Source organism: Chlamydotis macqueenii, chromosome 10, assembly GCF_036417535.1.
Source record: "Chlamydotis macqueenii isolate bChlMac1 chromosome 10, bChlMac1.mat, whole genome shotgun sequence".
Classification (NCBI taxonomy): Eukaryota; Metazoa; Chordata; class Aves; order Otidiformes; family Otididae; genus Chlamydotis; species Chlamydotis macqueenii.
Genome location: NC_141565.1, coordinates 16,266,578 through 16,287,082, shown reverse-complemented (window position 1 = coordinate 16,287,082; position 20,505 = coordinate 16,266,578). Strand labels below are relative to the sequence as shown.

The window sequence follows — 20,505 nt, the reverse complement described above, 5'->3', positions numbered from 1 at the left end:
TTAAATGCAATATCCTCCCTAAAAGAACCTGTGTATTAAAGCAGGCCATCGAGCCTTTCATCACTTCTCCGGGTGATAGCAATCATGAATTTTTTATTTTCTGCAGGGCTCACTCCAGATCTGCCACAGCATTGTGTGGGTGCACACATGTAAAAGGGCTACTAATTGAAATTCAGATGTAACGAGATGAAGTTTTGCTGTTCACCATGACTGCTTTTGTTTTAGCCCCTGTACGCTCAGTGCACCTAAACAATGCAACCATTGCTTCTCCTTTTAGATTCAACTAGAATAACTCAAAAGGCAAGAAATCTTTCCGTGGCTGCTCTAGAGGTGAAATATGTTCCCCTACTCAAATGGGAATGGCGTGTGTTAGTTTATTTACTTACTTACTTGTGGGGAGAGACAAGTATTTTAATGGAACTGCAAATAAAGTAAAATAAAAATCTTGCTGCTATAAACTATCCCCTTTTGAAGATGCAAATGTGTTTCTATTGCCTAGGTAACTATTATGGAACGCCCAAGCCTCCCAGCCAGCCCCTCAGTGGGAAAGTGACTTCCACCGATGCTTTGCAAAACCTGCAGCCTGGCTCTAAGCAGTCGACTCCAAAGCGAACCAAGTCTTACAATGATATGCAAAATGCTGGCATAGTGCATACAGAGAATGAGGAAGAGGATGATGTACCTGAAATGAGCAGTAGCTTCACAGGTAAAACAAAAATATCGCGGTCCATCAGTTAGGATACATGGGGAAGGTTTTTGGAGAGGGATTTTTTTGGAGGGTTTGTTTTTAATGGGTTTCCTGCAGAGCTGTCAATCCTGGACAGAACTGGCCAACAACACCTGAATGGCAGGTGTCCAGGTGTGGACAATCACACACACAGTTGTCTTCTGAAGAGGCCTTGTGGGGTTGAGCTTGATGAGGAAAATATCAGGAAAAGCTCAAATCCATTAGTTGCAGAAAGTTCAAGTAAAAGTTGAGCAATGGTTGACAGTTAGAAACAGTATGAAACAGCTTAACCAGGATTACGTTTGAAATTAATTATTGCTCCTTCTTAAATATGTTGCTGTCCTTTCCTCTGCCTTGCATCTATAGATACTCATCACATACAATTACTAGGTGTTCTTCTCCAAGGTACCTTCCAGCAAATTGAGCGCTGCTTGCTGCACGGATGAGGTCTGAAGCGTGGGTGCAAGCTCTTTATTTTATGAAGGCCTTGTGTCCTGCTGAACACAGATCTCAGTCACAGATCTTGTCTGAAAGATCACTGGAAACTTTTGCATTCTAAAGTCAAGTGCTGTGCGCGCAGATTCAGGTCCTTTGTCCTCTGGTCACTTCCTACCACTGTGACATTTTCCTTCCCAGCCTCTGATGAGTGGTAGGAGCTGTCATATCGGTTCCTACCTGCCAAAGTCCTGACCCTAACATTTGTATAGAGCTTTAAAGAGATTTTGGGTGAGATTTAGTTTTGGCTCTCTCTGGGACAAACTTTCAAATGGCATTGAGGGTTGTGCTCTCTGTGGCTGCTGCCTGTTACGTGTTTCCAACCCAAATCACTCCTGACTGGCCTAATGCCTCCCAGGGAGTTTCTGCCTCTGTTTACTGGCTCCTTTACCAAGTTTTGCACTGAGGTAGATTCTCATGAATTGTGGCATGGCAGCAACCTCAGCCTTGTGTCACAGGATCTGATTTTGGGAGGAAGCTGCTGGGAGATGCTGTTTGATCTCCTTGCTGCCTGTCTCAGTTTGGTGCCCCTGAGCTAACTCAAGCATCATTTCTCTTTCTTGTTTTCCTTCACAAGATGAAATATTGGAAGATACAGCTCATTTGTCACAACGTTATCACACCCTGGCCCCTTGCTTCCATTAAATGGGCACAGAATCAAGAAAAGAGTTATTTCTCATACACCAAAGTGATTCCTTATGTTTACTTCATATGTAAGTCTGCTAGCCACATTGAAATGCTCCTGCTTCCTTAGAAGACCTCTCGGTGACTTGTGTTTTCCAGACTTGGGCATGTTTACACTCGCAGTCTTAAGCTGGCAATGATTCATTCATGCTTCTTTATCTTGTCAGTTTCTACCTAAAAATATCAAACACTAGGAAAGGTGGAAAGCAGGCAGCTGGGCGTACTGGTGTAGTCTGGATCTTTTTCTTCCCTCCTCTCCCAGTTTATTATTTTCAGTATCTTGTCTTTTTGTAAAGGCAGCACACAGACTAGAAATGGCACAGGAGCTGCAGTTAACAGCCCCCCAAAAACCAGGGCTGTGGGCTGTGACTTGAGGAGGTCCATGGTCTGTGGTCTGGAGAGCGGAGGTGAAGTCTTGGCTGTGAAGCCCTTTCAGCCCTACTGCTTGGGGACTTGGCAGAGCGTGACGCTGGTCTCTCTGTCCTTTGCTGAGTGTGTTGCCTGCCGCGTGTACTGGAGACTGGTGGTCTCAGGTGATTTAGAAGTACTGCCATCACTTTTCAACACCTTCAAGAACCAAACAGAGAAACTCCCTTTCATAGACACAGGGGTAATTTTAGAATTTGTCTGTTGTTGCCAAAACCACTCTGAAGGAATTAGGGACACAGACCTGGTTTAAGGAGACTGTTTGCTGTGATTAGGGCGGGAGAAACGAGCAGCACTGTTTCACAGATACAGCTCAAATCTGCATGGATATAAGCATCAGAAATGTTTCCTTAGAGGGAGAAGGGCTAGATACATAGTAAAATATTCCTAAGTGGCTTTGACTGGAAGGATACTGTGATGAGCCGTGGAATAAACTTCCTCAGACAGCTGGAACAGGCACTGGTGAGCAGCAACATGTGAACACGCGGTATAGTCCTGACATTTTAATTTAAAAAAAACCTTGCTGCACTAAAGGCATTCACAATTAGGTTGTTGACTTTGAGGTTCTGGCTACCTTCTGCACTTGTAAAAATCTCCCCTTTTGATCATTCTTCGAATTTTATTCTCCCAATCCCTGTCCCACGGTTGGCACTGCGGGAGCGAACCCGTAAGCCTCCTCAGAAGCCCATTGAACTCATCTGCATCAGTGAGCCCTGGCCTCAGACGGCTTGGAAGCTCTGGTACCTCAGCAGGGCCTGTTAGAGCGAGGACAGTCGCTGATCACAGCTTCTGGTTTGTGCTGGCAGGGGCCAGGCTGGCAGAGCGTGCGTGGGCAAAGCCAGCTCATCCCTGCTGGCAAAAAGACTGCGGAGTCTCTGCCCTCGGTTCATCAGTTGCTGTGTCTTGTGAATTAAGAAACAAGAAGAGGAAGACTATAAGGATAAACCCAGAGAAGCAAATGGGAGGGAAAAAAGGAATTGTTATCAATTTTAATTGTGCTTGTTTATTCTACAGCAGAGTCTGGTGACCAAGACGAGCATAATACGCTTATCGTAAGAGAGACAACCCCACCGTCCACGATTGATAGCCACACCAACGTTCCCACCACGGAACCATCTCAGAACCTCCCTCAATACCTACCTCCTTCTGCCGAGGATAACCTGGGTCCTCTGCCGGAAAACTGGGAGATGGCCTACACCGAGAACGGAGAAGTCTATTTTATAGAGTAAAGCACATTTTTGTCATTCTAATTCCATCTCCCCCCCCTCTCTCTAGGCATAAGTAAACCCCCATGGATGTGTTTTGTGTACGTGTGTGTGTATTAATTATTTAGTGTTTCAGAGCTGTAAGTTCTATACTGCTTGTGAAGGGGTTTTGCATTTCCTGAATGGATCAACATCCAAATTGCTCCTGAGTTCACAGGCAGAGGGGATTGCTCATTTTGTGAAGGTAGTTACAAAAGCAACAGACACTTATGAAATATGGGCCAGTTGTTTTCACGGGTGGAACGAAAGCTCCTAATTGAAAGGCCTGAGACTTCATTTCTGGAGCCTACCTCTGTGCGTAATGCAGCAGAGGGAATTCCTCCGGTCTTGTGCTCAGGTGGTAGCAGAGCCGGGGAATGGACTTTGTGTGTTGTCCTCTCGTCAGAGCAAATGGGCCAAACATGTTAACCTGCTCCAGTGGTTTGCAGAAGGCATAGCTCAGTGCGAAGCAGGCACAGTAAGTTTGGAAAAGCACAAGGTACCTTGAGCTCTGCAGTCTTTACCTAAGAGCTGAGTGCTGTCAGCAGTTTTATGATTATATTGATTTTTTCATGCCATAAATAATAGTTTCTAATTATACCTGTGTAGATTTATTGAGAAAGGAGTAACTTATAAAATGGGACCTGTTAGTGGCAGAGATTTCTTGCAGAATTTAGCTAGATGTTAAAATTCAATTAGCTTTTGAAACTCAAGCCCATAGCTGCACAAGTAGAGGAAGGGGCTGAGGAGCTGGTTTTGGATTTGATGGTGTGTTTAATATGATTTCGGAAACTGAGATCTTCTATCTGTGCACAAGAAGCCAGTGGCCAGTTTATACAGAAGAAACCCCTCTGCTAATGCCCCTTTTGGTATTCTGGAGAATTTTGCTGGATTAGGACAGTAAGAGGAGCAATCCTGCTCTGTCATCAGGAGAGGGGACTTTTGGACAGAGCCATGGAAACATTCATGGGAGCATGTTTTCCCTTGGCTGTAATATCAGGGGAACACATCAGAGAAGAGTGCCAGAAGGTCTGAGTAGCTGAGAAGACGGAGGGCACTGCAGCAGCTCTTCACCAGCTGGGAGAGGGCTGCTGTAAAATGGCCGTTTTCCAGGGCGCTCTCAATCACTTGGAGAGGCTTCGCTACCTCCTTCTGTAAGCTGAAGTCTAGAAGCCACAGTGCAAATTCTCATCTGCTGCATATCAGATGAAACTGAAATGTGTTCATTATCCTGAACACGATACTCTGCCCCTTGTTATGTCCTCAGGTGCTTCATTCTTTAACGTGCTTTCTGGATTTAATGTCTATAATACAGCCTGAGTAACAGCTCACCCAACCTACCATTTTCGTGCCTGGAGAAGATCAGATGATGAGCACTAAATGCTGTCCAAGTAGCCCGTTGTTCCCTTTTTTGTCCCCATGTGGACCCATGCTGTCCTCCCTTACAGGTGCTTCAGCAAGGGGTTCTGCTGCTGCCACCAGTTTCCTCAAAACCCATTCCCATGGCTGCTGTATTCTCTATGTGCATGTGTTCTCTTAGCAATGCAGGACTGCAGCACCTTAAATAATTTGTTAGGCTTTTTGCAGGAGGATCATTTATGCGGTGGAGAAGTACAGCCTGCGTACACGGCTGTCTGTCTGACATGAAAATCTGGTAGCACACCAACTGCTTCCTTCCCTGCAGTGCAGATTGACTGTTTTGAGGATGCAGACGCACAGGGGATGGTTTTGTGTGGGAACGTGTTAGTGTGGATGCAGCACTGAATGACTGCAGTTCTATTAATTCTAAGGACACCCTGAGCCTAGGAACAATTTAGCTTGATTTGTATCAAATTAGGAGAGCAAGCTAATGAGCTGTGTGGACCCAAGCTGGCTTGGGTGTCTGTACCGTCATCGACAGCACTTTTGGTTATCGAGGCAGGGCGCTGCAGGGAACAGCGTGGGAGCACCTGAGCTGCTTGCACAGAATCAGCACGGGTCCAGCGGGGCCTGAGCTGCGAGTCAGATCACCGATCTTGGTGGCTTGTCGTGGAAGCAATTTGGCTATGTTTCTCTGGTGCTTTAATTGGGATTTTCAGTACCCAAAGTATCCCAGTCCCTCGTTACCCTGCCTGTAGATCTGTGCATGTTACAGGTCTAACACAGTTCTGTCCCTCTGAGTGTGTGTGATCTGAAAGGTGTTTTGCTAAATTTTCTGTGCCTCAGCAAACTACGCAACTACAGTTGCGAGAAATATGCAAATATTTCATTGTTCTCCTCCCACCGCCCTCTTTCTCAGCTAGACTACAGATTTTCTTATTTGTAAGTTGACAGAACCCCTCTGCTTTATTGCTGTTAATTTGCCTGACTTGCTGAATTTCTGCCATTCCATTTTCTAGTTGGCGATGAATTGCTCTGAAGCATAAAAAAGGCTTTAAATGCATTTGCTCATCCTGCCTTGGGAGGCCTGGATTGCAGGATGTGTAAAACAAGGACTTTTTATTTACACGCTTGGATTCTAGGAGCAGGGCAGTCCCCTCTTCTTGCAATAAGATACAAGTTTGCTGGTCGGTGGTTAGTTCCTCAGAGATCATAGCCCTCATTGCAGCATTTCCAGCTTCATGAGACTGTTGTGAGGCTAAGGTTAAGATTGTAAACCTGTCTGAGACCTTGAAGGAGAAGTAAATAGCATTACTCTGGTATTGAAACTTAAAGCTGTTAAGCAGTGTTAAAGGCTAAGCTAGATAAATGATACCTCAGGGACTGGAGGACTTTGCAGGTTATGTCTAAGAAGAGATTGTAGAAGAGTAGAAGGTCGTAGAAGAGATATTCCAAGAGATATTACAAGATTGTCTCTGTATGCAAATGAAATGATGGGAGGAAATAATTTCTAGAAAATATATTTTTAAGCCTGTTTGCTGTGCAGCCTTCACTGCTGAGGCTGGCATCACGATACTGTCAGGGGACTTGTAGAGAAGAAGAGTTGAAAGTGAGACTGTTCAACTTCCATCAAAGGCTTTGACAGAACATTTTTGTTTGTGTAATTAACAAGTTTTCACTGGAAGTTCTGGTTTTGACAAATGTTTGGGTCAAATTTAGACAAACATCAAAGGTCTTGTGCAGGAACCAAGGGCACTGCATGGTTTAGGGAGGAAGGGAGAGTTCTGTCTTTTCATCAGAAGGCAAATGGCTCAGAGAGCGCTCCTGGAATTAAGAAACAAACCACCAAAGACAAAAGTTTGGAAATTAATATTATACCGTTGCAGCTTTCACATCCATGCTTCCAGTCAGGAATGCCAATTTGTGTATTTTCACTTTTCACCTTTTTGTTTTCAATGCCAAGATTCTTGTGATTTGGTAAGCTAATTTGCGAAACATCAAATTGTAATGTCATTTCTTCTGAAGCAAAAGTATGCCTTCGGGTCTGTTGAATAGTACTTTTATGTCACTGATATTTCAGCTCTACTTTATTAACACAAGTCATATTTCAATTTTTGGTTTCCAGCCATAACACAAAAACAACATCTTGGCTAGATCCACGGTGCCTGAACAAGCAGCAGAAGCCTCTAGAAGAATGTGAAGATGATGGTAAGAGACTGAAAATAGTGAAATGATAATGTGTTTGGTCCGTTTCTAGATGGCTTTCTTCCTTTTCTTTAACCCTTTCCAATAACCTCTGTTCAGAAATACATTTTTTTTTTAAAAAAAAGGTTTATTAGTAAGTGCACAGAGACAATATCCATTATGTTGTTGTACAGTCAGTGTCTGTGTATGTAAGATAGCCATTGAGATGGCAGATCGTTTAATAAAAATCCGGAAGGTGCTAGAAGTTAGAGACTTCAGTTTTTGCAAAGACGTTTGAATAGTCACTGATGCTGAACAAGACTCAAAGCTTTCTAACACGTTTGCTCCTTGGATCGCTGTGTGGGAGGAAAGCGGCTGAGTCTGCGTGCTCCATTGTGTTACGCTTCAACCGCCTGCTTTACATGAATTGAGAGAGTTACGTTGTTATTTCCTTGTTTGAGCAGAAATAACTCAATTGCTTCACTTCTGCTGTTACATTCTGGCAGTCCACTTAGTGTTACGATTGCTGAAAACAAATTCCATTTGAAAGTGTAGATTTTTGCCACTGAAAATTTACACTGATGTAATTTTGTATTCCTTGAGATGTTGGAAATGCAAGCCACTGTCCAATATAGAGCAGTCAAATGCAAGATTGTTAAAGGAGGTTCTTTCCCTGCATCCTTCAGGAGATGCTGGAAGAAAAAGGGAATCATGATGAAAACAACTTAAATGTTTGGGAAAACCTGTGTGGAAGTTTTGGTCTACTGACCAAGCAAGGTGATGGTGTTCTAATGTGTAGTTTTGGCTAGCACAATGCTATCATGGTAGACATGTCTTAAAAATGGAAGGGTTTACTTCATCAGTGTTGGTGGTCTCCTTGTAAAATTAGTTTTCGTAGTATGATTAACCTCCTACTGGTGTGAGTCAGCTCAATAAGAATTATTATTTTATTTTGGAAAAGAATCAACAGAATCACTTTTATTGGTAGGTTCAAACCTGGCCTCCAGAACTGCTGTTACTGTTTTTGCACATGCAGTTTTTCAACCTCTAGTTCCTTTCACGTGTTAGATTTTGCAGGATGTGAGAACTTGCCCATGCAGCCTTTGCTGCCATGATGAAGCAGCTCACCAGCTTCCCAGTGCGCAGTGCAGCATACCCCCAGAGTACAAGGATGTGCAAAGCCCAGGCAAAAACCGAGCGTACCGAGCTGATGCCTGCTTCGGATCCTTAGCAACTGCCATCGTCTGTCAGGGAGCGAGCGGAGGGAGCTGGATTAATGAAGGCCTTGCTCTGTGCCTAAAAATGGATATGTCAGTGGGTAATCAGAACTGGAACAAAATTAAATAATACCGTATGCAGGCAAAGCTCCCTCCTCCTTGCAGTTAAGCGTTGCTGGCAATTTAAAGAGGAGGTTACTGAATCTCAGCATCGGCTTTCCCCTTTCAGAGGATAGTTTTTCCTGAAACACAACTTCTGTCCTCGCTTTCTCTACCAGCAAGACTCCCACTACGTCGATAGCCCTGGCGATGCCAACAAGCAGCAAGTGCTGCTGCAGGTCAGCGTGTCCCGCGCTGCGCTCTGAGCCGGGACAGGGAGCAGGCGCTAGGATGAGTCAACAGTGGGTGGCTGAGCTCCTCTGTTAAACAGTGAAGTCCTTCCCTTGTCCTCTTTCAGTTATAAAACACACATTGGAATTACGTATTTTACTGGAATTAGAAACATACAGCTGGTATTTTTTGTATTTAATTAAGTTCATGATTTTGCAGAGTAGTGACATTTTTGTTTATCAAGTCCTTAAAATCAACTAATTTCATCTTCTCCCACACCCCTTCACTTCATTCACTAAGTCACTCATTAATGAATATTTTAAACAATCAATAGTTAAACCAGGCGCTTCATAGGTGCAGCAGCACGCTGCGGTGCTTTGCTTGGCTGCTCTGATCTTGCTGTGCACATAAACACGATTATATTTCAAAAAACAATGTGAGCACAAGGAAGAGAGAACTTTATTTTTACTGCATCGTAGAAGCTGGACATTTTTTGGCAAGGGTCACTGCTGGGAGTATTTGCACTGAAGTCAGTGGGACTCCTCTGTTTGTTTGTTGTGTGTGTGTGCCTGAGTTTTCAGGCTCAATTCCATCCTGTTTCTGGTTGGTTTTGTTTTGTTTTCTTATAAATGTTAGATGTCGTTTCAGAGTTGTTTGGGTGCAGTTGCCTTGTGTTCTTTCTTTGTCGGCATACGTGTCTCTAACAAGTTTTTAGTAATTTCCGGTTGTTTAGGCTATCAAAGGAAATTGCAATTCATATTTCACATTAATGATCCTAAACAACTGCTTTGGTAGAATATATTGCAAACAGGGCATGGAAGTGTTTTTTCAGGTGTCCAGATTTTCAAAAGCAATGCTGTTGACACTTCTGTTTACTTCTGTCATTCATTTATGTGGCTTATACTTTCCTGTATAAGGTCCAAGATTGTTTTTCCCATCTTTGTTCTGGTTTTGTCATCATCTTTCATTTTCAGACTACATTGTTATTATTTATAAGCTAAGCAATACTTTAATCATCTGTGTCACTGTTAACTTATGAATATGGAGCAGATAATGATAAATGGAGCAACAGCGAATATTGATGGCTTTATGTGTTTGAATAATTATGTGATCTTTGTCCCAGGTGCCCCAGTAAAACTGGTACATTCCTGTATATGCCTCACCAGTACATCTGGACTGGGCCTCCAGTTAAACAAGGCGCTTTGGCTTCATGTCTATCTTAAATCATCTGAGCAGTTACAGTGAAGTCAATTGGACCTTTTATGCAGATAAATTTAGGTACTTTCTTGAAAACCTTGCTACATTAGTTTTTATTTAGATGCAAGGTTTTTCTCTCCGATTTCTTCATCAGTATTCAGGTCTGGCCACCTGATAGATCCATGTGTCTACAGAGCGGATTGCAAAGGTCGGACCATACGGATCTGAGGGAGATGTTTCACTACAGTGAGAACAACACAAACGTATTACTCTGCCATATCAAACTGTGGCATGGAAGTAGTCAATTGATACAGATACTTTGAGAATGCAAGAACCAGTTCTTTCATTATCTACATCATATCCATCAATATTCTGATCACTGAAGTGTGGTAAATGGAAAGCTTGGGCTCAGTCTGTAGAAAACTGGTGCCGGTTCTGCTGTTTGCTGAAGGGAATTTCTTGCTTGGTGCTGGTATCTGAAATTTTCTTTTAATTTTTTCTGTCTCATTTCCTGCTCTTCCCTTGGAGAAGAAGGGGTACACACGGAGGAACTGGACAGTGAACTAGGTAAATCATCCATCTCTCGTTTTGATGTTTGACTTCAACTGCACTGTTTTAAGCCTTTAATTACTTGCGTTATCCTTTGTATCATTTTGCATCTTTCAGTTTTTTTATTTCAACAAACCCAATTTATTAGCAAAGCTCCCCTAGCACACAAAGCATTAATCTTCCCCTAGCTTCGGATCTACACTGTTTTTCTTACTGATTCAGAGTTTAAAGAAAGCTGGAGAGCCTTAATCTTGCAAAGTTTGTTCAAAGTTACTTCTTCCTGGACCATGCAGAAGTCAGATGCTTTTCCATTGACGTCACTGGCTCCAGGAAAAAGCTTATGGATGCCAACGTTGAAATCAAGTAGCTAATGATGCTTTTTCATTGGAGCCAAAGGCATTTCCCAGACAAGAGGAGCAAAGTGTGATTTAGGAAGTTTAAGTGTTAGATAGGATGCTTCTGCTGAGCTTGTGAATGAAGCAGCTGAAAATTTTGCCTTGGTAGGTGGTTTTATAAACAGATGATTTTCAATGGTGCGCTACACTTCTATTTGCTGCATCTTTTTGTGAAGAATGCTGTCTTGATATCTAATCTCAGCGGTGCTCATGCTTTTTATACTGATGTTGGAGGTAGTTGTTATTTGTGTTCAGCTATGCTCTAGTGCACTTGGAAAGCTGAAAGGCATAAGAGGTTGCATAGGATTTTATTTCCAGTAGGTCTATTATTGCTTTTAAAGAGGTTTGTATTTACAGTTTACAGTTCTACATACTGGAAGATTGTATTACCAGAGAATTAACCTCTGGTTTCTCTAATGACTTGCAAGTAATTGTATTCTGCTTCCCGCTTCTGTGTGATTGATACGGCACCAGCAGCCAGCAGCGATTGCATGGACTTTTAACACTGCTCCAGGAGCTGTTCTTCTGGATAATATGCATGGAATAATGTTGGAGGCCTCAGTTCTTTTAGTGCAAGAATTTGAAAGAAATTATGATTTAAAGAAGAGTGCATTCACTTTAGTGTGGTACATTAGCATTATGCACAGCTCACGGAAATAATCAGCAGCAGACTGAGAAGCATCAGAAGTAGGTGGATGCATACCAACAACCTGCAAAGATTTCTCATGAGGGTCTTCACAAAGGGTGACTTAAAATAAGACAGAAGTTAAAAAATTCAGAGCAAATTCAGAGGCAATAATGAAATGGAAATGTTCCCTCCTTTCAGTCTGATATCAGGACGTAGTGCAAGAGAAGTGCAGCTGAAAAATAGATGTGAGGAAACTCATTAATTGATAAGCCTGACCCCAGTTCTGCTGGCACTTACATACACAAGTGTTTTGCTGGAGCATCATGAGATGTTTTCTTTGTTTCAACGCAGATAAGCTTTATTGAGCTCATAGCCCATCAATATACTGTTGAGATTTGCACATGTTGCAGTGTAAAGAAAGACATTTTTAAATAACTCAGTTGGTTACAGCAAAGTTAGGGAAGAGGCATGAAAACATGTGGCCTATTTACTAACCATGTGGTTAGCATAAACTGGTTGGGAGCAGATATTTGGCTCCTTAGCTTATCAACAGCTCCTGTTCTAAGTATAAGAAAATTAAAACTTGAAGCATTTGCACAACTTCTTGTTTTCGAAAGAGATGGATTGAATATGGAGTAATAGGTCACCTCTTTTTAACACAAGGTTGTACAAAAGGACATAAAAATTTAACCTTAAAATAGAATTTGACACAGGCTTGGGCTGATCCTCCTGGCCTCACAGGGAGCAGTGAATGCTGAGTGTACTGAGGTCATCTCCAGCTCCTTCATGGTGATGCATAGGTGCGACTGAAATAGCTGGTGCTTGGAGAAGTTCTTTTTTAGGAATCCATCCATCCCCTCTTAGGGTAGGGTACTAAAAAAAAGCATCTCAGTAGGAATCTATATATTTACCCCAGGCTTAAAACTGTAAAATTGGATATTTGTCCATTGATTTTCCCTGCTGACAAATGCTCTGAGAATGCAGAGTGCTGCATGGATGTAGCAAAATAAAAACCATACGGCTCACTCGGGCTCCTAATGATGCAAAATGTTTTTGGAAATCTCATATTTGTGATTAAATCTAATGCTCTGGGTCATCTTCAGTTTGACAGGGGAGGTAGAGAAAGGGAGATGAATAATTTAAAGCCGCCAAGAAGCTAGACTGTGCAACATGGCTATGGAGAATATTGCCTTTTACTTCAGAGAACTTTCAGAGGCTTTTAGAAGTCGGGAAGCACATCTACGTAATCAACAAGTAATGTGTTGAACATTTTGTACATTGTTACTTCCAAAAGCATAGAGATGTGTTCCTTAAATGGAAAACCACTGAGATAGAAAACTGGAAAGAATTTGGCACAATACCATTTTTGGGGTTAGGAAAGTGCTGGTTTTCTGACTTTTTGTGAAAATTCTTTAAAAGAAAAGAAAAAATAAAATTTAATACCAAAACCTTTTGTGAACAGAAGAAAAGCAAAAAAAAAATTAGTTTAAACTTTAAAAATATAAAACACGTAATAGTCAACATAAAAAAAAAAGATAGTTCGCAGGAAAAATTGTGGAAAACTCATTTTAAGGCATTTGTACATTACTTCTCCCTTCCCACATTCACTTTTTATTTTTCTTCCACTCCCAACTTGGTCTCTTTACCATTCTGCTTTCACCATGGTGCAACAAATTAAGTGGCTGCCACAAGTTGTGATTTTCCCAGTTACATGCTAGGTCTTAGTTTAATTGCCCTGAAACTCTTCAAGCCAGTCCCATGGTGTTTTCACCAAATGGGACTTATTTGCAAACCTGATAGTTCCCTTTGTGAAAGACTGTCAAGATTGGCCTTTAGCTTTCTAACTTTTTCTCACGTACACTTGCATGGTGTAAAGGATTATCTGCTTCTGAAGCGTTCATTTCAGATTGATCTGCTGATAAAATTGTGGAGTATTTTCATGCCCAAAGGTTAGCACTGGCTTGCATTTAATTGCTTATATCTCAAGGAATCCAAAGATATTAAACTCAATAAGGATAAAATAATTATAAGAATGGAAAACCTACCTTATATCTGCAAATAAGGGACATGTGGAGCAAGAACCATGAGAATCGATTTTGTCTGATCTCCAGCCAATTCTGAACACAAACATAAACTTTGAGTAATTAGTCCATGTGTGTTTGTATAGATTCTCTTCATCTCCAGTCTGGAGATATTTCTATCCTTATGGCAACATAGCTGAAGTCTATAAATGCAGAACTAGATAGTTACATTTATTCTAATTAATGGGCCATTGTTGATTGTATTGGCTCAGCAATTTAAGCCATTAATGAAAATAAATTTTTGTATTTGATAATAAACAGATTATTTACTATCAGTCTTGTCAATTTAGTGATAAATTTTGAGGAATTACTTTGCATGGAGTATTTGAACTTGTATTATCTGACAACGGCTTTTTTAAATTTTATTTTTTGTGTTTGAATGTGTGGAATCTGTGGGACCACGCTTGCACAGTCTGTAGTGTGGTGGAGCGTTCTTTTGAGTTGAGTCACAGTCTTGCACAAACACCCCACTCTGTATTGCTAGTAGGATGATTATTTCGGTACTCACAGCCAACAGGAACATTGTGTTTAAATTAGGGGGACAAGGGTCAGGCCCTTAAGTAATACGTACAGCTGTAATAACCCTCAGTTGGATGCTGAAGTGATTTTATTACATTCAGTAATTATAGTTAAAGCACTATGTACAATCTAGAAAATCAACAGGAACAAAAGTAGATACATTTCCAAATGTTAATTTCATCTTCAGAACTGGGTTTTTGTTAATTATGCTAATTACAACAGGAAATCTTTGTTACATGTGATTATGGCAATATGTGTTTTTACATTAAGTGCTGTGCAGTGAAATGCATCTGTGTGTGCCAGCCCCACTTGGGTGGATTCCATATACCAGGCGTTTTCCTAAAATTTGCTTTGTCCTGTTTCAAGATGTGCTTTTGCGTTAGGCTCACGGCTGAGCAGCGCAGTGTAAATCCCTAAGAAAGGAATCAAAAAATCCCCACTTTTTTCAGCAGTGGCGAGTGTAAATGACTCAGTTCTCACGCAGGAGATGGTAGTGGTCTCTGTGTTAGCGTGCTACAATTAGTTGCTGTAATCTCACCCATTTTCGTAGGCTGGCATTACAATGCCTCTGGCCTGCTGCCTGCATCGACTTCCACTGCAGTGCCTCCATCCAGCGCCGCTCTGCCCACAACGGGCAAACCAGGAGGGGACTTGAGGCACTCCCTGAAAGGAAATATATTGATCGTTTGCTCATTTAATGCAAAAAGCAGATCTATAATGGACTGGCATGGGCATCTTCCCACTGATGTGCTAACCCAGCACTGGTGGGACAGGCTGTGGTGTTGGTGCCATGCTATGCCAGCCTTTAAAAGGAGGCTGTGATCATTCAGAAAGGTATTCAAGGTGAGTTCTGAGCTACTGATGAGTTTTGCATGCTGAGAAGGAGCAGCTATGTGTCAGAAAAAAAAAAAAAAAACCAACTGCATTGGAGGCTTGAATAATGCTTTTTCTGTTTCCAGAGTTGCCTGCTGGTTGGGAGAAAATTGAGGATCCTGTATATGGTGTCTACTATGTAGAGTAAGTGCTGCTCTCCAGTTCTGGTGGGGCTGTCGGGTGGAGGAAGGCTTTCCTCTGCAGTGGTCCATGTGCTTTCTCAGTAGCATCTCATACCGAGGAGGAGAGGACTCTGGCCCCTATACAGGCTGGGAAACACCGTAGATGCTGGGAGAGGGAGCCCTGCCTTGCCCTTCCCCATCCTCTGGTGGGCTCTGGCAGCGGCACCCTGGGGTAGGGGTGGGCTCAGGGGAGACAGGAGCACCCCTGGGTCAGGGCGTGCAGGAGCCCCAGCATCTCAGAAAATACCTTTATCCAGAGAACATTAACAAGTGTGCAGTTAACTGAGCTCAATCCCCTTTGTATAGCGCTATGACCGAAATACGAGTGTGCAAAGCAGACCACCCATTCAGTTACAAATCAGAAAACGCTCAGAAGGACGAATGGGCGAGCCTGTGTGACCAAATAGCCCTGGCAGAGGTTCCTGCATCAGGCTGTGCTGTTGTGAATAGAATTACAGGTTTAATGGGACTCTCTCTCGAATTAGAACAGCTTCTTCCTTATCTAGATGTCAGATCGCTCCCTTGGGAAACCAGAGATCTGAGTTTTGTTTCATCACTGACCCCATAAAATGAATTTTTAATTATGTGTATACTCCTGTCTAGTAGGATGGGTTATGATAGCCCTCAGAATAGACATGGAATACAGCTTCTGTCTGCTTTGGCACGTTTCTGACCCTACCATCTGTGCCTAGGGAAACAAGGTTAGCAAACTGTGTAATTAAGGCTTGACATTTATTTACCAAAGACATCAAGAATATTTTTCAGCTATTAAATGCCATGCCAAGAGGCCGTTCCAGCATTTTTTCCCATCACTTTATATATACATGCCCGTAAGTTTTGTGGCACTCCTTAGTGGTGAAATTAGATAGAAAAGTAAGGGCAGTGAGACATAAGTTTGAGTTCGTTTCGCTTACTATCTAAAAACTAGCAAGATGGTTATAGTTTTGAGCATTTGTCTCTGTCCCTTTCAATTCAGGCACTCTATTATTGCATAATAGTTTTTATTAAGAAACAAACTATGATGAGGAAGTTTAGATCAGTGTTAAAGTAGTTATCGGGTTTTTTTAACTTTCTGAAGATATCCTGAAACTGGAAATCTTTTACAGAACTCACTAACTTGTTTATATTTGAATAGTTAAATATTTTTCCAGTGATTTAATATTGATCTTTACAAGAAAAAAGTTCTAAACATAACTATCTAGACTGCTTCTATCATAATTGCCTGAAAAAGTGTTTTTTTCTTCATTCAGGGTTTGGGTTTTTTTTGGTAAAGACAAGTGGGACAAGAGACAATAAAATAGCAAGCTCTTAATGGTAAACTTTGCTTTGGATATAAAGATGGGCTTTAAGCTAATATCATTTTCTAAGGTCTACCTGCTCCTCTGCTGTAACAAAATCACTGTTGAACAATCCCCACTGAATTGAACAGTTGATGAGCAACTCATCTCAGCTGCCACCGCCAGCCACAGAGAGTCCCCAGACCTCTGCCCCAACTGCCCTGGCACCTGTGGCTGGTGGTCATCCCTTGATTTCATAAACTGGTTAATCCTCTGCGGAGTGCATTGCTTGTCTGCCATGATTGGTAAGAAGTATTAGCTCTGAACATCTCATACAGGTCAAAAGCTGCCTGAAGGCCCTCCGAGGAGGACAGCTGAAGTTTCAGCAAATGCTGGTTTCCACTGGGAGTGTTTGCTGCTGGCTAGTTCTGAGTATGTTTTGATCCATTTGGAGCCCAGCTTTTCAGCTCATAGCCTGCATCCCTGCAGATATTTTTAAGTCACCCTCTTAACAGTGTGCATTGATCAGATAGCTGACAGATGTTACCAGTTGTTGGGTTTTGGTTGTTTTGGTTTTGTTTTGTTTTGGTTTGGTTTTTTTGGTGAGCCAGGGAATGACTGCACCTCTGGCAGTCTGATTAAAGCTGGGATGATATAAGCCTGTCTTTTAAAATGCAATCAGACAGAGCACCTCTTCTGCTTTAGTCTCATTTTTCACAGATAGATCACTACTTTAATGTATTTGAAGGAATTAGCCATTCCTACTCAAGATATCATATCAATATTGGGATCCACTTGTTTTCCTAAATACACTTTTTGACATGACTAGGTGAGTCTTGCTCCACATACACTGCTGTTGGGTTGATTTGGTATTTTCCTCCTTTCCTCAGAGGAGTTTCATGTCTGGCTGTCATTCCTGCTTGTTGCATAAAGGGTTTCCTAATTTATTGCTCTTTCCTCTCCAGCCACATCAACCGGAAGACACAGTATGAAAACCCAGTTCTTGAAGCAAAGAGGAAGAAGCAGCTTGAGCAACAGCAACAGCCACCAGAAGGTTGGCACCACTCAGGGCGTGATGGTTGGGGTTTTCCTGAGGGAATGTGCCCTCCCTCACCTTGGCAGCACCATGCCGATGCGTTTGTCCTTCCTTCTGTGGCCTTAGCATTTAAAGGCAAAATGACATGTGGAGGAAAGGTTGCGTATGCCCTTCACGTAATCTGCAGCAAAGGAGACAATCTAAACCATATAGTCACTTAAACATAGTAGCTTTCACCCCTGTAAAGGGGAGAGATTTTTCAGTTCATGTCCTTTATTTCTGGGAAGTTTCTAGGCTTCTCCTCTTTAATCTGTTCCATCAAGCTGCTCACTGTAGCTGGTTTTGTTCCAGTCTGCACTGGGACTCACAGGCTACCAGAGGGGATGAGGAGTGGGATGAGGATGTGCAACAGAGAACCTTCTCAGCACGAGAAACTTTTTAACCCCAGACTTTTGGATGTTGTCAAGCTCTAACATCTGAAGTAATTTCATTATTTCAAAATACTTTTTCTTATTTTCCTTTTCTTTTTTAAAATTTTATTTTATTTTTTTCTTTAAATGCAGCCCAACTGCAGTGAGGGGCCTATGGCATTTGTATTTGTTTTGGTACTTTCATAGCTTTCACACCTAGTTATTTCACAACCGTTATTATCCGAGGGGAAAATAATTTAGGCTTCAACATTCCTCCTGTGACCTCATTTCCTGTAGCATCAGCTCTTCTATTTAGATGCCATGAGTGCCGTGGGGAATACATTTCATAGCAATGTTGAGACCGCTTAGATACAAATCAGATCCCAAGTTTGAGTGTGAGGTGGGGTGTCCCAGCAGACGTATCAGTGGACCTGGACATCAAGAGTCCTCCAGAATTGGTTTTTGACCATCCCATTCATTTTATTCCCTCTGTCTGTGACTCTGTTTCCTCTCTTGCCGTGCTTCTCACGTCTCCTCTGCTTGAACCCCACACTCCCAGTGTGTGTACATGCAGGCGCTTACAGTGCTGTTGTGAAACAAGTAACATTTCCCTCTCTGCCCTCTCTAGAATGGACAGAGGAGTGTCCATCTCTCCCACCACCCGCTGCTCCAAACCATGTTTCAAACAACCAAGAGGCAGTTCGGGAACCACCAGTGCAAGGTAACAACCTGGTTAAACCAGTTGTAAAAGTGCAGCAAGGTTTTTTTTTCCTGAGAATGGAATTCCCTCAGCCACCAACGAAGGGAGTACCTCCATTACTAGTGTCACACATGCCCGGTCATGTGGATTCCCCTAGATTTTGAGACTAGTTTGTTAGCATTGCAAGCCTTTAAAAAGGCAAAGTGAAAACTTGAGTTACAACATCGGTGGGATTTAACAGCAACTGCAGTGGATGCAAGTGCAAGACCTTTTTCTACAGAGCTGTATAGGTACTCAAGGATTAGACTTTTACATCTTCTAAACTCTACTGAGTTTAGAACATGCTTCTTATAATAAAATCTAGTGCAGAGATTTCTTTTGTTGACATAGGTCAACCTTCCCTCCCAAAAAGCAGCCCAAAATCTCACCATGTTACACTGTGATTAAGACACGAACGTGCATTAACATGGTCATGTTTTAGTTTCAGCACCAAAGCCAATGTCACTCCACGTCTGCATTTGTAGCAGGTAGAGTTTCAAGTTAAAGTAGTTTAAGACCCCGGAAAACTGATCAATGTGTTTGGGAGCTGTGATGTGCATTGGTTGTCAGCACTGTTTGGCAGGACCTTGGTTTTGGAGAGCTTGGGTGTCTTGGTTGCATTTGTGACATCTGAGCAGGCTTGTGACTTTATGGATTTTCCTTCTTGTGTGCTTTGAATCCAAATGAAAATGTGGAGGAGGTAGAAGCTGGGGAGACATCAGAAGAGGGAGATCCTCTGCTGTTTGGGGAGCTTTGCAGAGCTACCAGGCCTCCATGCTGAATCTGACTTTCTGTGGTAACAGAGGGTGAAGATGCGCGACCCACCTTGGCCACACGTTAGGGGCAAATTACGTCCTGTTTGTGAAAAACCTGAGCTGAAGCTCCTGTAGGAAGCTCTGCCTGAGGAGGGAATGATAATAGGTCCAAATACTGCGGACCTACTTTGAAGTTGACATGTGTACAAGTACTTTGGGCTGTTACAGCCTTGTTTATTAGTGCCATTGGTCTGTGTATAGCCAGTTGCTCACAGACCCGTTGCTTGTCTTAAATAACTAGCCAGACAGGACGTGGATCGTTCCTGAATTTGCAGCGTGAGCTGAAACATTGCCAATTCAGGTTGCCAGCAAGGGCAGGGAGTTCCACTTGTACCTGTTGCAGTACAAGTGCTCTCTGGTTGCAAGTGGTTGTAAGTAGGCTTCATCTTTGGCTACATCTAAATTACATAGCAAGCCAGTGGCATTGCCCCGATCTGCAGGATCCAGAAGCTGGGGAAGGTGAGAGAGGGGGACTCTGGCTGGAGCACGTCATCCTGACGGAACTGGGAGCAGACAGGGGGGAGGCTGACCCCGGGAGCTGGGAAATACTCCTGTGCTCTGTGGGTCAGTCATGGTTCCTGAAAGCGAGCCTGGTAGGGGTACTGCTGTCCCGGGCTGTCTTTCTCTCCATGAAGAGCCAGGGAGGGCTCTCTGCTGCAGGTGGCAGCAGATCAGCCCTTCCAAAACAGACGTACCTAATTTGGCAGTATCCAAAGCCCCCAGTGCAATCCCAGCGATATCAGAGTGTGTTAGAGTAATCCAGACTTGCAGCAGGGAAAAAGGAGGGAGCTCTGGGGTTGGTACCCTGACCACCAGGCCCCAGAAACGGTGCACAGGGAGACACCTGTGCACGCCACCTCTGCCTTTTACGCTGTCAGGCCAGAGCAAGGGCTGCCCACGCATCCGTGTGTGGCGGTGCGAAGGACCTGTCACACAGGGGATGACGTTAGAAGCCTCACTCAGCTCTCCACCCGCTCCCAAACTGCCAGCCACTGAAATTTTGCAGCAGCGTTACAGGACAGCAGTAGCCTGTCTTGAGCACCACTCAGAGTGACATGTCCTGGTACCCACTGATGACTCCTCCTCTCTTTCATTCCTTCCTCTTCCTTTCTCAGTGCTGCTCCCTCTTCTCTTGCTC

General features: G+C 42.9%; 1 protein-coding gene across 21 annotated transcripts in view; it reads left to right on the top strand.

Moving 5' to 3' along the window:
• The window catches only part of MAGI1 (membrane associated guanylate kinase, WW and PDZ domain containing 1), a 341,064-nt gene that overhangs the window by 262,845 nt on the left and 57,714 nt on the right, over window positions 1–20,505 (top strand). For 12 of the 21 annotated variants that reach the window (XM_086755367.1, XM_086755372.1, XM_086755365.1 and 9 more), the window contains exons 4-10: window positions 500–706; window positions 3,347–3,557; window positions 7,061–7,143; window positions 10,395–10,430; window positions 14,995–15,052; window positions 17,333–17,421; window positions 18,442–18,534. In XM_086755367.1, the coding sequence (XP_086611493.1) occupies window positions 500–706; window positions 3,347–3,557; window positions 7,061–7,143; window positions 10,395–10,430; window positions 14,995–15,052; window positions 17,333–17,421; window positions 18,442–18,534 (777 nt within the window). The remainder of the gene's footprint in view (window positions 1–499; window positions 707–3,346; window positions 3,558–7,060; window positions 7,144–10,394; window positions 10,431–14,994; window positions 15,053–17,332; window positions 17,422–18,441; window positions 18,535–20,505) is intronic. The other 9 variants (XM_086755376.1, XM_086755375.1, XM_086755373.1 and 6 more) reach the window with 5 other exon arrangements.